The sequence below is a fragment of the Phaenicophaeus curvirostris genome, chromosome 23 (genome assembly GCF_032191515.1).
Source record: "Phaenicophaeus curvirostris isolate KB17595 chromosome 23, BPBGC_Pcur_1.0, whole genome shotgun sequence".
In the NCBI taxonomy this organism is placed as follows: Eukaryota; Metazoa; Chordata; class Aves; order Cuculiformes; family Cuculidae; genus Phaenicophaeus; species Phaenicophaeus curvirostris.
In genome coordinates this window covers 1,904,131-1,917,760 of record NC_091414.1, presented here as the reverse complement: position 1 = coordinate 1,917,760, position 13,630 = coordinate 1,904,131, and the positions used below count along the sequence as shown (strand labels likewise).

Sequence of the window (13,630 nt, the reverse complement as noted above, 5' to 3'; positions counted from 1 at the left end):
TAGGCACGGTGGTGTTGGGCTGACAGTTGGTCTCAGTGGTCTTAGAGAGGTCTTTTCCAACCTTAATATGATTCTACGAGATGCTACCATTCCCCTCTGCACCCTGGGAGAGCCAGGCTTATAATTTACATAGCACTGACAACACCCCCCGCCCCCCAAGGTAGTGGTTAACTGTCAAAACAAACATGAAAGATGCACTGTGAATTTGCCAACTGAACCTCCTGCGATCACTGTTCTCCAGTGACCCAGAGGGACCTTGGTGGGGAGGACAGAGGCAGAGACAGATTGGCACCAAGTGCTGCCCACCAGCCCAGGCACCAGAGGAACAATACAAGGTTTGTCCCTACGGAGAATTTTGTTAAATACACCACGCTCAGGCCCATGAAAAGTCAGCTTGAGGAGCTCTGTAGAGCCCAGACGGAGAGATTAAGAGCAAAGCTCCATGTAAGCCTTGCAGAGTTCATTCTGGGGTTGTGCGATCCGAATGGCAGCTAGAGAGGAGCTCAGTGAATCAAGACGTTTCCATTCCTATCCAGTCCGCTAAGCTGCCCTGATCTCCATTAAATCACTTCTCCTCTCTGCGCCTTCATTTCCTGCACCTGGAATAGCAGGAACACGAGGATCCTTTTCTTCTCTGGTGAACCGTGAGCTCCTAGCAGGAAACCTCGTCTTCGCTAATACCATATTGAGAGAGATGACAGGAAAGGGCAAAAGGCAGTGCAAACACCACTCAAACAATCCTTGGAATGAAAAATACCTCCCGTACTGCAGTTGTGCATCGCACCATGCCGGCTGGGACACCTTCTGCTGGATTAGGGTGCTCAAAGCCCCATCCAACCCAACCTTGAACACCTCCAGGGACTGGGAATCCATGACTTCTCTGGGCAACCTGGGCCAGTGCCTCTCCAGTTTCACGGGAAAACATTTCACAGAGGACACTGAAACCCCCACCAAGGCCTAGCAGCACGTGTATAAATACACATAAATGCACTATTTGCCTTGAAAATAAAACAGGTGAAGGCACATTCAATTTTAAGGCATGCCACAGCCTGAGTGATTTCCCTTTTGTGGTGGAAAACATTCCTCAATTCCCACCTAGCAGAGCTGTCCTGCTGTCCTCATACCGATGGAATCATGTCAGAAGCACCTTCACCCCAGGAAGAGAGGTAGGTACCTACTGGATGTCCACGTGCTTCCTAACCAGGGAAATTCAATCTGTCAAGAAAATTCAATAACGACCTTAACATTTAATTGTACCCTAGGGCCCAATAAAAACCAACGAGGATGGGAGCTGTTGATTTTTCGTTAACCTTCTCTTAGAAAGGTCTCAAAAAGTAGCGACTGAGTCAGGTTGGCTGTACACACAAGTGCGATATATACTGAGATCTAGAGGGGAAAGTGCCTAAAACTGCAGATTGGGTCCATGCAGAAAATGCTGAAGCACTGGCACCGAGCTTGGCCATTGTTAGGTAAAAGAAAACACCCTGGTTTGATTTATGCATACAGCACTCAATTTAACAAGTGTAGCTACAGGCAATTGGAAAACAGTCAAAATGGTGAATTTGCTGCTCACACTCATTTATCCCGTTTCCTGAAGAGAATTTGCTGTTGCTTTTTGGCATGTTTAGTATTTTTCAAACCACGCAAAGGTTATGCCCGGTTCTCACAATTACACAGTGACTTTTTTTGGGGTAGGTGCAGTTGGGTTTTTGCCACGCGCTGTGGCATCCAGAGTTTTATTTCCCGGGGCTGCCTCCTTTACGGCGACTGCTGCGGGGTTTGAATGCTTCGGCGGCCCCTTCCATTAGCGTGGGGCTGGGTCTTTGTGGGGCTGCACTTAGGGAACGTGTTAGATGGGGCTCAGGCAGGGGCAGAGCCTCATCAATAAACCAAGTGCTGGTTTGGAGTGACTCTGCTCGTCAGGACGGCGCCTGCACTTAGCGTCCAGGCAATTAGAGTATTTGTTTTGTTTCTCTCGTTATTAATTATCTGCATTACAGCCACACCTGGAAGGTTCTGGGTGCTGCACAGTCACCTAAGATGAGATGGTTGTTTGCCCTGAGAAATTTAAGTAGATCGAGAGGGGGAGGAACAGAAGGGAAGAGCAGAGAACAGCATTTGCTGATCAGCAGCTGTCAGAGCCCGTGTCTGGCTAAGTGATGAAACAGAGATTCCACCCAAGCTCTCTACCCGAGCTCATCGAGCAGATCTGAAGCCATCAAATGATAGGAAAAGCCACAGGCACATCTGTGGCTCAGGAGTTTTCCCTTGGTGGCTGTAACAGACAAAAAAAAAAAAATCCCTTTATTGGCTCAATAGGTGAGTCGAGCCAGCACTTGCCCCTTCGACTGTGAGAGATGCTGCCCGGGGAGGTGTTGGGGGCAGCGGGAGGGACTCTGGACTGGCCAGACTGAGCATCCCCTGGTAGCCACTGGCTACGGACCGACAGGCTGTCACCGCAGACATGGGTGGGAGCTGCTGGGAGCCCGCACGGCCGCTCGGGGCTGGGCTCCGCGCTCAGCTGGCACCGGGGGCTGCTTCTGCCACAGGAAGATGGGCAGCTCATAAATCACTCCATCGCTCCTGGAAGGGTTTCACTGTCTCTTCACAGTTCAGTTCCCTTTGACTACCCAGAACAGAGACGGCGGGAGCGCCAGTCATTTCATTTCCAAAAGAATTTGTGCCCAAGGAACAGTTGCCATACAAGGAGGGTTTGGAGTGCTCTTTTTCCCTCTCGAACCATGGCAGACTGCCGGCAGCAAGCAGCTGGTTGCTCGCTGCATGCAAGATCACCAAGCTAGCTCAGTTTGATTGCACGGAGGGCAGGTCAGATGCTGGATGTGTCATTGTCACCCCTCCACCTTCTGCACTGAGAGACCCTACCCTACAACTGAGCTCTCCAGTAGCAAACGCAGTGTCTTTGGGCTGGGTATGGCACCAAAGGCTGAGACCAGCACGATGTTTGTCCTGAACCAAAACCACAGAACACGTGCCTGATGAGAAACCCATCAGGTTTGAGGTTCGTCTTCACACCTCCATCACCTTGAGCGATGCCCTGTTCCAGGTTGCCCAGGGAAGTGGTGGCTGCCCCATCCCTGGAGGGGTTCAAGGCCAGGTTGGATGAGGCTTGGAGCCCCTGATCCAGTGGGAGGTGTCCCTGCCCATGGCAGGGGTGGCACTGGATGGGCTTTGAGGTCCCTTCCAACCCAACCCATTCCATGATCCTGTGATTTCATGCATGGATACAAAGCTTCGCAGGCTATAAGCCTCCGCCCTGCAGGTGCCCACCGGCTTCTTGGATCCCGAGCCCCCACCCTCGCGATCCCGGAGCCGCAGGCTCCAGGAGGACGCTGGCACCCCACGCTCCCATCGCTATAACCCGGCAATGGGGCTGCCGCCATGCCACCTTCTTCCCCCCCACCCCCAACAACAGCCACCTGCCCTGCATCACGTGACCCACCACGCACGCCCCCGGCGCGGGGCGTGACGTCATCACGGCGCGCCGGCGGCGGCCATCGCTGTGTCACGGCGCGCCGCCATGGAGTACCTCATCGGCATCCAGGGCCCCGACTACGTCCTGGTGGCCGCCGACACCGTGGCGGCCTCCAGCATCGTCCAGATGAAGCACGGTGAGAGGAGGGACCCCGCCGGGGCGGGGGAAGGTGGGGCTGGCGCCTCTCTGCCCGAGGCTGCGGGGCCTCTCTGGGTCGGAGCCGCTGGGGAGCGGGCCCTGGCCCTCGGGAGGAGCCTGGTGCCCACAGGGCCGGCTCCTGCTTTCACCTGGAATCGAAATAACGTTAAATCCGTACGGAACAACATAGAGGCATAGAATAGTTAGGGTTGGAAAGGAGCTGAATGATCATCCAGTTCCAACCCCCCTGCCCTGGGCAGGGACACCTCCCACTGGATCAGGGGCTCCAAGCCCCATCCAACCTGGCCTTGAACCCCTCCAGGGATGGGGCAGCCACCACTTCCCTGAGCCAGGTCCTCCCCACTCTCATCATGAAGAAATTCCTCTTTATGTCTAGCCTAAATCTCCCCCTCTCTAGTTTATACCCATTGCCCCTCGTTCTATCACTACAAGACTGTTTGCAAACAGTCCCTCCCCAGCTTTCCTGTAGTCCCTTCAGGTACTGGAAGGTCGCTATAAGGTCTTCTCAGATCATAGCTAGATGCAGTTATCAAAACAAGCTTCATTCAAAAGGCTTCAAGATCCTCATTCTTTGCCTCTTCAGGTCTGTGAAAGTCAACTGAAGTTGTGTTAGAAAGGTGGTGGCAGGTACAAAATACAGATATAATCACTTTAAACAGTGGTTTGTAAGCTAATGTTGGTTCCAAGCATGTTTATTGATAAACTTTAAGACAAACATACTTAGAATTTATTTGTCTTTGAGGGAGAACCAACCCTGCCCCCCTAAATCTCAGGTATTTTAGAGTATTGGCCTTCACTTTGCATCCTTTTATTTGTAGTTAGGGTGCAAGTGGCCTTCACTGAGCACTGCAGAGCTGCTTCTGTGCAGCTCTGGGTACTTAAGTAACTCTTGAAATCATATTAGGGCATTGTGACACTGAGCTGGAGGTTGAGCGTTGTTCCCTAGAGCTACCTTCAGCATGGAGAAGTGGTTCCTTTCGCACCAACAGCTGTTATACTTGGATTTTTCTGTCTCAAATACCCACGTGCCACTCTGCTCTGATTAGGTGAGTCTGAGCACAGAATTGTCTTCAGCTTTGTCATCAGGACAGCTTGGATTCCCTCAAATGCAATTAGATGAGTTTTTTAAACTGCAGTTTTGGGTAAAAGCATAGGTTACCGTTTCATAGTTTCCATGCATATCAGTGGGCTGGTTTATAATTTATACTCAATACTTAAATTTTGATTTTATTATTTTTTTATAAAAAAATAGTTTCTAAAAATTCCTCCTCCTAGAAGGAAGCACTTGGTGCCCTTCAACTTTGTTTTCCTTGGTGAAGGGTTTCCTGAGTCTTGTGTTCTGCGCCACCAGCTGTGAGAAACTGAGGGCTGGGATTTGCTCAGGAAAACTTCTTTGATCGTGCTCCAGGAGCTGATGTGTTACAATACCAGCAGAGTAATTTCTTCTTTCTCATGACCGTGGCTCTTAATGTTATTTTTCTTCACCCAGACCATGACAAGATGTTTAAGATGAGTGAAAAGATCTTGCTCCTGTGCGTTGGGGAGGCTGGAGACACTGTACAGTTTGCAGAATACATCCAGAAAAACGTTCAGCTCTACAAAATGAGGAATGGTGAGTGAAGGAGAGCGGTTACTACGGAATTGGGAACTGAGTGAATGAGAGGTGGAGTTTACCCTTGAATGGTGGTGGGAAGTTCTCAAAGCTCCTCCAGCATTAGGGATTTCTGCAAAGGTGGTAGTGAAGGCAGGAAGAAGCAACAGAGATCAGATTGTATAGTATAAACTGATGTTTATCCAAAGCCCAGCTAGCCTATTTCTAATATAAATGACACAAAAATAGACTTGTTAGTAAAAAAATTCTCTTAATATGTCCATTGCATAACAACTGTTACCAGTTTTTGAGATGCACCAGACTGAAAAATTTGGGCCACGTGCCCATAGTATTGCCATTTTTGAAGCTCTGTATTTTACTAGTCTAAGCATATACAAGCAATTTGGGGGTTTTAGGCACTTTTTATGCTTGCAGCTTTCAGAGTAAATTGGAACTAGATAAATGACACTTTGTCATTAAAGAATATCTTGTTATTTCAACATGGGAATGGAAAGTCAGCAAGGGAAACATGAATATGTATTTGCACTGTTATCAAATACACACATTTCTTCTCCAGGTTATGAATTGTCTCCTACTGCAGCTGCAAACTTTACACGACGAAACCTGGCTGACTATCTACGGAGTCGAGTGAGTAATAGCCGGAAGAGCCTGGCAAAGGCAAAAAATTTCCATTTTCAAGTGATGGAGTCTGAAAAAGGCGATGGTTCCTGTCTTTAACGATGAATTCACTTTGTTGAAAGGATAGCTTCTTAAAAAATAGCTTGATTTATTTATTTAAACAATTTACCACATCACTTATCAATAACTGATACAACTTTAGTCTTAAAATTCCAGCCTTGGGCCTAATAAATGTTTTGTCACAAACACTGTGGACAGCTGAGTGAATTTAAGCCTCTTTAACATTGCGATAAGGTTGTCAGATTTCATGCAAATGCACTGAATCCATTTAATCTGCTCGGAAAATGCTTTAATAGAGCAGAGCTGTTTGATGTACTTAGCAAAACAAGCCCCCTTTTGTAAACAGCAACACAAAGCTTTCAGTAAATATCAAATCCAAGTTGGAGCTGTAATTTTCATGTTACTTAACTGCAATTACTGATTTTTCTCATGGTAGTTTTTTCCAAGCGTGAAAAGATGCCATGAAGGGGCAAAGGGACTGTTAAAGATCTGAGGTTAGAAGGCATTTAATGAACATTCCTCTCAATGTGAAAGAAAACAAGAAGGAGTGAGATACTGAGAATGAAGTTGAACAAATGTGCCAGTGGTAGGACGTTGGGTAGATGATGTTGCTGTTCTAACACTATCCTGCACAGGCCTGAAATGATGTTTTATAGTGGCAAGTAAAGGCTGGAGTTAACACCAGAGCCCTGTTGTTGAGAATTATGCATGTGTGGAGTGAGGCCCAGACCCTTCTTCAAGGCGTCATCTGCAGGAATGACCCAAGCTCATTGTTTTCATTTCTGACGTGGATGACACTGAAGGAAGTGAGCTTTGGAGTCGCTAAAGTTAGAGCAAGTCAGTGGAAGAACTGAGTGCAGGGTCCTGCCTGAGTCTTATATATGAAACACTACTTTTCTGGTTTAGATTCCTTCAATGACGTGGATTAAGCCTGTTTGGTGGATGATGGTTGGCGGTGAAGCTACTCTAGCTTGTGCTCAGCTGTGATTTGGAAAGCCTCTGTGTGTTTTATGGAGCTCTGTGCAGTTCTTGAGGTGGATGTGAAGGAGCAGTGGTCCTTGGTGCTTGTCCCAGGGCATCTGACCTGCACAGATGGTGTAGGTGAGGCTGACGCTGAATACCCACTTAAGCAGAGGCAGCCGTATCTTACCTCTGATGTAAAATACCACCAACAGGAGTAAGTTAACAGGCTTTTTGTTGGCCAGCAGGATGTGGCATTGCTGTAGCACTGTGCTGCCTTGTCTCTTGAGGCCTCATCCTCCCCGTGTTTCCCTTCCTTCCTGAGCCCATTCTCGTCTTCCAGCTCACCTGCTCCAGATGGGCGGCACCGTGGGGAGGACACTGGCAAAGGCAGATGTGTTTATTTACTGGAGACAAAATGCTGTGCTGTTGCAGATGGCAACGCCCTGGAGCAAGTGGCGCACTCTGACACCGCTGTCGCGCTGCGGTGATCTCTGTTCTGTGGGGAAGGCTCTTTTTCTTTAAATATATCATTTAATGATTTGTTTGTAGGATTTAGAACTTGACGATACAAACGTCACCATTGGGATTTTTTTTCCTGTTAATTAATGTGATGCCGTTTCTGTTACGGGGAGCGAGAGGAGATGTGGAGTGGCTAACAGCGGAACAGCAGTTTTTCAGGTGTTATACTGTTGTCCTGGCCCAGCCCAAAACAGAGCGTGTTCTTTATCGTTGATCACCATCTGGGTTCCTCTTGACGTTATCTAGTTGGATTGAATTTATGGACCTTGTGGCTCGTGTAAAGCCATGTTCCCGATACCTTGGGGCTGTCTGTCTTGTAAGTGCCTTGAAGTTATTCTGTTGGTGGAAAATAGGAAGTGTAGAGACACTGGGCTTGTAACTTAAAGCCGTTTAATTACCGTGCTCTTCTTCTTTTACTGAGTAGTCACCATGTGGTTTTCCATGACGTTTCTTTTTAAGATATGGGGTTTATACTCCAGAGTAAGATCTGAAAGAAGGGTGGACGAGGTGCTGAGGGACATGGTTTAGTGTTTGATAGGAACGGTTGGACTCGATTATCTGGTGAGTCTCTTCCAACCTGATTATTCTGTGATTCTATGATTTTAAGTCTTTGTTCATTTCCATTTACATGTTGTAACTGAGGCAAACCTAGAAACTACTTTGGAGCAGAGTGGCTCTCAGGGAGGTGCTGGGTGCTGTAGTTCTCTCCTGCTGTTCTCTGCTCCAGCACCTTGCTGGATTCACCAGCCAAACCGAGTGCCAAGGTCAGCAGCACATATAATGTGAGGTTGGGGCAGGGGAGACATGACACGGGAGAAATAACCCTCTGCCCCTTCAGACTGGATGAAATTCAATTCCTTGTTGTGATGCTCTGTTTAATTATAGGTGGCAGGGTCTGGCCTGAGTCCAAAGGGAGACTGTCAGTTCCTCTCGCCTTGTCCACGCTTGGCGGGATGCTTCCTCGTCCCCACCTTTACCCCCTCGCTGTGACTTTGGCTTCCGCCAGATGTCACAGTGCTGCTGATCCTGTTGGTTTGTGTATTTATCACAACTGTTCTCTTCAGCTGTGAATTCTGAAGAATTTCACACATCTCTTAATTGCTGCGGTTATTTTAAATCAAACAGTATAAAGCGCAAAACTGCTTGGGATGAGAGATGTTGCCTCTAACAGGAATCACTCCTTTGTTAGCCGTTTAATCACACTGGGTTTCAAAAGAGTTGAGAGCTGTTGGTGTGGGTGTAAGTACAAAAACTGAGGGTGCCTTTGGGATAAGCAAAAGGATTGAGATGTCCCAGCACGGAGATGTTGGTCCCACTAAGAGATGCAGTCTGCAAATCTCATTTGTAATCACAGAAGTAGTGAACGGATTATGTGCATTTTCTAATGGTTGAATCCTACCTTTCTCGAATAATAGAGAGGCATGGGGGACACTTTATTTGCATTTGAGTTTTGAGAAGTTGCCTCATAGGCAATGAGTACGAGAACTTGGGACTGAAACCCAGCTCACAGATTTGTTAGTCTGTGTAACACTGGTTATTTATGGTTGAGGATCTCGCATCTGCCAGCATTGGTAATGCAAAGTCACACAATAATTTGAGTGATCTTGTGTCATGGCTCTTAAATATCAACTTGTGTGATGTTTCAGAATAAATAAATGATGGAATACAAACTAATTAAAGGAATACAGCTGCATGGTAACTTGGTTCCAAATATTCTTGAATGCTTTGAAGATTAAATCACACAATTTGCAGTGATGTTTGATATGTAACTGTCGCCTGCTTTGTTCTTTATGACTGTCTGGTGAAAGTCAAAATACAGTATCCTGTAATATTTTTTGAGTGCAAATTCACTGCGCTTATTATCAAAATGAACTTTTTCTAGTGATAAAGTTAATGTTTTGGCTTTAGGGTAAAATTGTGGTTGCTTGTTCTAATCTGTTGCTGGTTGCATCATCTTTTTTTTTTACTCATTTTGTTGCTTTGTCGATCCAGACTTTCCGGCAATTTAGGAGAGATCCTGTTAATGTTATTAATAAGAAATGTTATATAATTATGGAAAGACTAGGAGTGTGTAAAAGCAGGTTTAAAAACGTATTTAAAATTCCATGGTTTTCTTCTGAGATGCATTTACAAGTAATGCAATGCCTCTGTGTTCCATGATCTTATGGAGTGCCCATCTTGGAAGGAGATAGATAGGGACATCTACTTTATTCGTTGTGGGGGAACACACTGAACCTAAAACATGAATGAAACAGCTGAGGAATATCTGAACGTGTGAGTACAGCACAGTAAAAGAGCAGGGCTGCATTAATGCAGTCGCACAGCCTTTTTGGATAAGAGGTAGATATTTCTCTGTCTGATTCAATAGGTTCTTGCGAAGCCATCAACAAGAATCACAGAAGATAGCAGCTAAAGCAGAGTAAATTTCTCATTTAAAAAAACCCTGTTTCCAACCAAACAGAAAAGCTACTGCTAAGAGGATGTTGCAGTATCTTAGGAAGCAGTTTTGAATAGAAAAAACCCAGTTCCTTAGATCTTCTTTTTGGTCAAGTTGGCCAGTGTTAACGATTAGACTTGGTACATGCAGTAAAACTCTAGCTGCCAGTTAACAGACAGCGTCGCACTGTGCGTGGCTGTTAGTGCTGTGTGGAAGCTTTCATACGTGCTAAAACGGTGTGTGGTTAAGAGTCGTGTGACTGAGAAGAGAGCGTGATGAAGGAACAACGAAGTTCTTAGAAAAGGCAAAATGTTCACATTGTGCTCATGTGTTGACAGGAAAAAATCCACAAGTTTTATGTTGAGATGAAAGAATCTTGTGTGGAAACATAATTAAAGTTTTCTTAAGTTTGAATGTGCCATGAAAGCTTATTAAAAAAAAAAAAAAAGACACGCTACTTTACAGGAGAATCAGTGTTTTATGTTTTTATTTGCTTATGGGTTCCATATTCCCCAAAGACCTGATTGATTTTAGACTGAGATCCATTATCTCCTGCGGGCAGGAGGGATGTAGTTGTTCGTAGCATTTTATGGCCATGAATTGTGATACGAGCTGTGGTTCCACAGGTGGAAGGGGGAGTTGAGATCAAAGGTCTGGGTGTGGCTGCTCTAACGAACACACTGTTTCTGTTTGCAGACCCCTTACCACGTCAACCTTCTCCTGGCTGGCTACGATGACCATGAGGGTCCTGCTCTTTATTACATGGATTACCTGGCAGCTCTAGCTAAAGCTCCTTTTGCAGCACATGGATACGGTGCATTCCTTACCCTCAGCATCCTTGACCGCTATTACAAGCCAGGTAAGTGGAGCCTATGGAGAAGAAAATTCTCCTGTTACCATCTTAAGTCTTAAACTGAGAGATTGCCGTTTGCTGAGTTGGATGTTCCAGTGTGAAGGCTGAGTGCAGTGGATTTGAATTTGAGTTCTTGTTTGAATGAATGTAGCTTTAAAGATTGCCTTATGTTTTTGCTGAAATGGAAATGTGAAACTAGTCAACTCCTTAAAGTGTTTTCCTGTCTGAAGCATAACAACCTGTTAGTGAAGGAAGCTTCAGTTTATTCTAAAGCGCAGCTAGACTTTCCCGGACCATTAACTGCAATAATCTGCTTCTAATAAATAACATTTTGATAACTTTATCTTCTGCTTGCTTGTCTGTTGGCGATGACATGTGCGTTTTCACAGAGCACCGATCGTCAGAGGGCAGTCCCAGATCCTTTTGCTCCATGTCCTGGGTTGGCTTTGTCTATAATCTACTAAAAACACACAAGTGAAAAGCTGTTCCTGGCAAGACTGTTTTCACTGCTCTGACATGGTGATGATTGGTTGGGTTGGTTTACAGTTTTATGCACGTGGTATCTCTTGATCATAATTCTTGCACGTATCTGTACCTGTCTAAAGTTTAATTTTAGAATCACAATCCAGTTCTTACACCGCCAAGGGATAAACGTGGCCCCATCCCCACTTTGCAGATGGGGAAAGGTACAAAGCTTGGAGTATCGTTAATCTGACATCTTTGGCTTTGGCTGCAAAACTACTTTACTCCCCTGTGCACAGCTGAGTTTAATCTCATAGGAGGGATGTTCGCTTAACAATCCTTTCATCTATTGCCTCCAAGAAATGCAGCTATAAATTAATGCTTTTATTCTAATGGGACTTTGGCCTGAACAGTGGACACAGGCCTGTAATGAATGCCAGAAACCACTTTCATTGGATCCACAGAGCTTAGTTGTTTTCTAGTCATGTCCCTTCAAAATGACACTGCTCTATTTTCACCATTCCTTGTGAAAAGAGAAAATTGGGGAGCTACAATGCGTTGTCATGGCTTGTCAGCCCTATAGAGTGCTGGATTTTGTCATAATGTGTGAGAATAGCGAGGGCATCACACACGTGCCTTTCCCATTATTAAAACTAATACCCAGCAGGGAACGTAGCACTAAAACCAATCTCCGCCTACTGTCACTGACTTGCAGCCGGCTGTGGACAGATGGAGCTGATTTAAAACTGTAATAAACTCGAGGAGAGAGAGAGAGAGAGACGGCTGGACTTCTCCGAAGCTCGGTCCCTGGCCATGGGAGGCAAAATTCCGTCATGCTTCCCATTCAGTGTAACAAATCGATTCTCAATGGCTTGTTGCAGCATGAGCGCTTCGGTGCAGGGCGTCCTCAGTACATCTGGAAAGTGTTTTCTGTGAGCTGGGAAGGAGAGGGTTTGGTGCTCAGCTGAAAAGTTGTTTAAATTTAATAAAGTTTCTGTTGAGAGAGATGGCTTCTAATTCAATCAATCTGTGGATGTTTTCTCTTCCAGGTATCACACGTGAGGAAGCCGTGGAGCTCCTAAAGAAATGTCTAGAGGAGGTGAGTTGCCAAACTTAGACCCTTATGATCTTGAGAAAGGAAGGTTTGTTTGCATTCATTTGCTGATATTTTCCTCTTCCTCCTGTCGCATTTTTTTGCTGCCTTTGCCAGAAGGGGTAATAAATGCACATTGACCAGATGTGGGATAGCTACTGAGGAAAAGGATTTGTGAGCGCTTGCATTGTCTTAGCACGGTTCACATCGACCAGAACATAAACTTGAAGCTTAATTGCTTTTCGTTACTTCTGCTTCTTCCATGCTTAGCACAATATTGATACAGACAGTCTTTGATTTATCCCTTTCATGTTTCTTCTGAACATAGTGCAAGCACCCTCCTGTTTCTTGTATTACACTTCCAAGTGGGCTTCTCTTCCAGCTTGTGAACTGATATCTAACTGAGGCAAAGATTTGACCTTGAGGTTCACGATCAATTTTAGCGTAAACATAACCTTTCAGACTCCAAGGCTTTTATTGTAGGAAAATAGTCTTTACCCTTGTCTTTAAGAGGTTGAGTTGAGTGAAACTGGGAAGAAACATTTGGGGAAAGCTCAGGAAGAAGTACTTACAGTTTCTGTCTGAAGTATCTTTTTAATGCACGTACTTTGTGCCCGGAGTTATAGCCTGCTCTTGTCTTCCTGCTTAAATGTCCTTGTAAACGGGCTTGTGTATTTTGCTTCTGTAGCCTGGGATTGTCTGACGTGAATAACAGAACAAATGCACACTAATTGATTCCTGAGCAGTGAACAAACCATGCTAGTTCCTAATAATTCAGGTCACTAAAAGCAGAATGGACATTTTGATATACAACAGTGCATTCCTTATATTATGCTCTCTTCTTTTATTTTAGCTTTGAATGAATCTCATCTCCTTTGTCTTTTTGTCTTTTCTTAACAGCTTCAGAAACGTTTCATCCTAAATCTGGCTTCTTTCAACGCCCGGTTCATTGACAAGGATGGCATCCATGAAGTGGACAATATACCCCTTGCAAAAGCAACGTCCTAACCCCCAAGATCTTTCTTCAGCAGTCGTCTTTTTTTGTTCACTTTTGGGTTTTTCTATTCACTTGAAGCACGCGGCTCATGTACTGCACTGAGAGATCGAATAAAGATTGACATTTATGTAGCCAGTTTTATCTTTTTATTCCACTCCTCCTTCTTGGAATATTTAAGTAAATTGTCCCAGAGTGAAGGTGAAACTTGGTTTACTGTTAATGAGAGCATATTTGGGTTACTTAGCTTTCTTTCCTGTGCTGAGATTTTACTTCTCCAACCCTTAAGTTTTCTTATGTGTGGGAAAACTGGTGCTGTATTTTCTAGATGACCGTGTGCTGTCATCCACTCTCATAATTACAGCGC

General features: G+C 45.3%; 1 protein-coding gene across 2 annotated transcripts in view; it reads left to right on the top strand.

The window, feature by feature from the left end:
• The window catches only part of PSMB2 (proteasome 20S subunit beta 2), an 82,910-nt gene extending 69,513 nt beyond the window's left edge, over positions 1-13,397 (top strand). Inside the window, exons 2-7 of one of the 2 annotated variants that reach the window (XM_069875402.1) lie at positions 3,505-3,629; positions 5,142-5,264; positions 5,821-5,891; positions 10,558-10,720; positions 12,226-12,275; positions 13,170-13,397. In XM_069875402.1, the coding sequence (XP_069731503.1) occupies positions 3,539-3,629; positions 5,142-5,264; positions 5,821-5,891; positions 10,558-10,720; positions 12,226-12,275; positions 13,170-13,277 (606 nt within the window). In that variant the 5' untranslated portion in view covers positions 3,505-3,538 and the 3' untranslated portion in view covers positions 13,278-13,397. Of the gene's footprint in view, positions 1-3,492; positions 3,630-5,141; positions 5,265-5,820; positions 5,892-10,557; positions 10,721-12,225; positions 12,276-13,169 lie in introns of those variants that run through there. The other variant, XM_069875403.1, reaches the window with a different exon arrangement.
• Positions 13,398-13,630: the final 233 nt, after the last annotated feature.